We start from the raw sequence: 1,036 nt of genomic DNA, 5'->3' as shown, positions 1-1,036 counted from the left end.
CATACCGAAGACTGGATAATTTATAAAGGAAAGAGGTTTCATTGACTTACAGTTCCACATGGCTGGGGAGGCCTCACAATCATGGCAGAAGGTGAATGAGGAGCAAAGGGACTTCTTACATGGCTGCAGACAAGAGAGTGTGTTCAGGAGAACTGTTCTTTATAAAACCATCATCTCTTTTTTTTCATGTGGGGGAATGAGAAAATAACTTTATTTCACTGTGGGGAGTGAGTCGATGTCCAGCCTCAGAACTTCTGGAACTGCTTCTTGGTGCCCATGACCTTGGTGATCTTGAGCACGTTGAAGCGCACAGTCTTGATCGGGGGCCGATACTTGCCCACTGTGACGATGTCATCGATCTGGATGTCCCTGAAGCAGGGGGAAGGATGTACAGACATATTCTTGTGGCACATCTTGAAGCGGTTGTACTTGTGGATGTAGTGGAGGTAGTCTCGGTGGATGACAGTGGTCCTCTGCATCCTCATCTTGGTCACCATGCCAGAGAGGATCCGCCTTCGAATGGGGACATGACCAGTGAAGGTGCATTTCTTGTCAGTGCAGGTGAACTCAGTAGCCTCTTTGAGTGCCTTGAAGCCCAGACCAATGTTCTTGTTGTACTGCGGGAGCTTCTCCTTGCCAGTTTCTCCCAGCAGGACCCTCTCCTTGTTTTGAAAGATGGTCGGCTGCTTTTGGTAGGCACGCTTGGTTTGAACATCTGCCATCTTCCTGGTGGCCTGAAAAAAGGAAAGCAGCGGTGGCGTCTGGGTTTCCTTATCAACTACAAAGCCATCAGATCTTGTAAGATTTATTCACTACCACCAGAACAGCACAGAAAAACCCACTCCCATGATTCAATTACCTCCCACTGGGTCCTTCCCATGGCATTTGGGGATTATGGGAGCTACAACTCAAGATGACATTTGGATGGGGACACAGCCAAACCATATTATCTCCATAAATAATTCATTATTTCAAATTCCCTCTTTTAAGTACTTTGAAAAAATTCTGTTTCCTAGTAGAACCCTGACTGACATGC

The 1,036-nt window shown here is 46.7% G+C and overlaps 1 protein-coding gene across 1 annotated transcript; it reads right to left on the bottom strand.

Moving 5' to 3' along the window:
* Nucleotides 1-245: 245 nt before the first annotated feature.
* On the bottom strand, nt 246-724 carry LOC116548479 (40S ribosomal protein S11-like). Its single transcript, XM_032273912.1, has one exon. It carries the CDS (start codon nt 720-722, stop codon nt 246-248), a length of 477 nt encoding a protein of 158 aa, XP_032129803.1. The 5' UTR covers nt 723-724.
* Between the last annotated feature and the right edge of the window lie 312 nt (nt 725-1,036).

The sequence above is a fragment of the Sapajus apella genome, unplaced genomic scaffold, assembly GCF_009761245.1.
Source record: "Sapajus apella isolate SASKATOON/1434 unplaced genomic scaffold, GSC_monkey_1.0 scaffold12949, whole genome shotgun sequence".
Classification (NCBI taxonomy): domain Eukaryota; kingdom Metazoa; phylum Chordata; class Mammalia; order Primates; family Cebidae; genus Sapajus; species Sapajus apella.
This window is presented reverse-complemented; position numbering and strand designations above follow the sequence as displayed.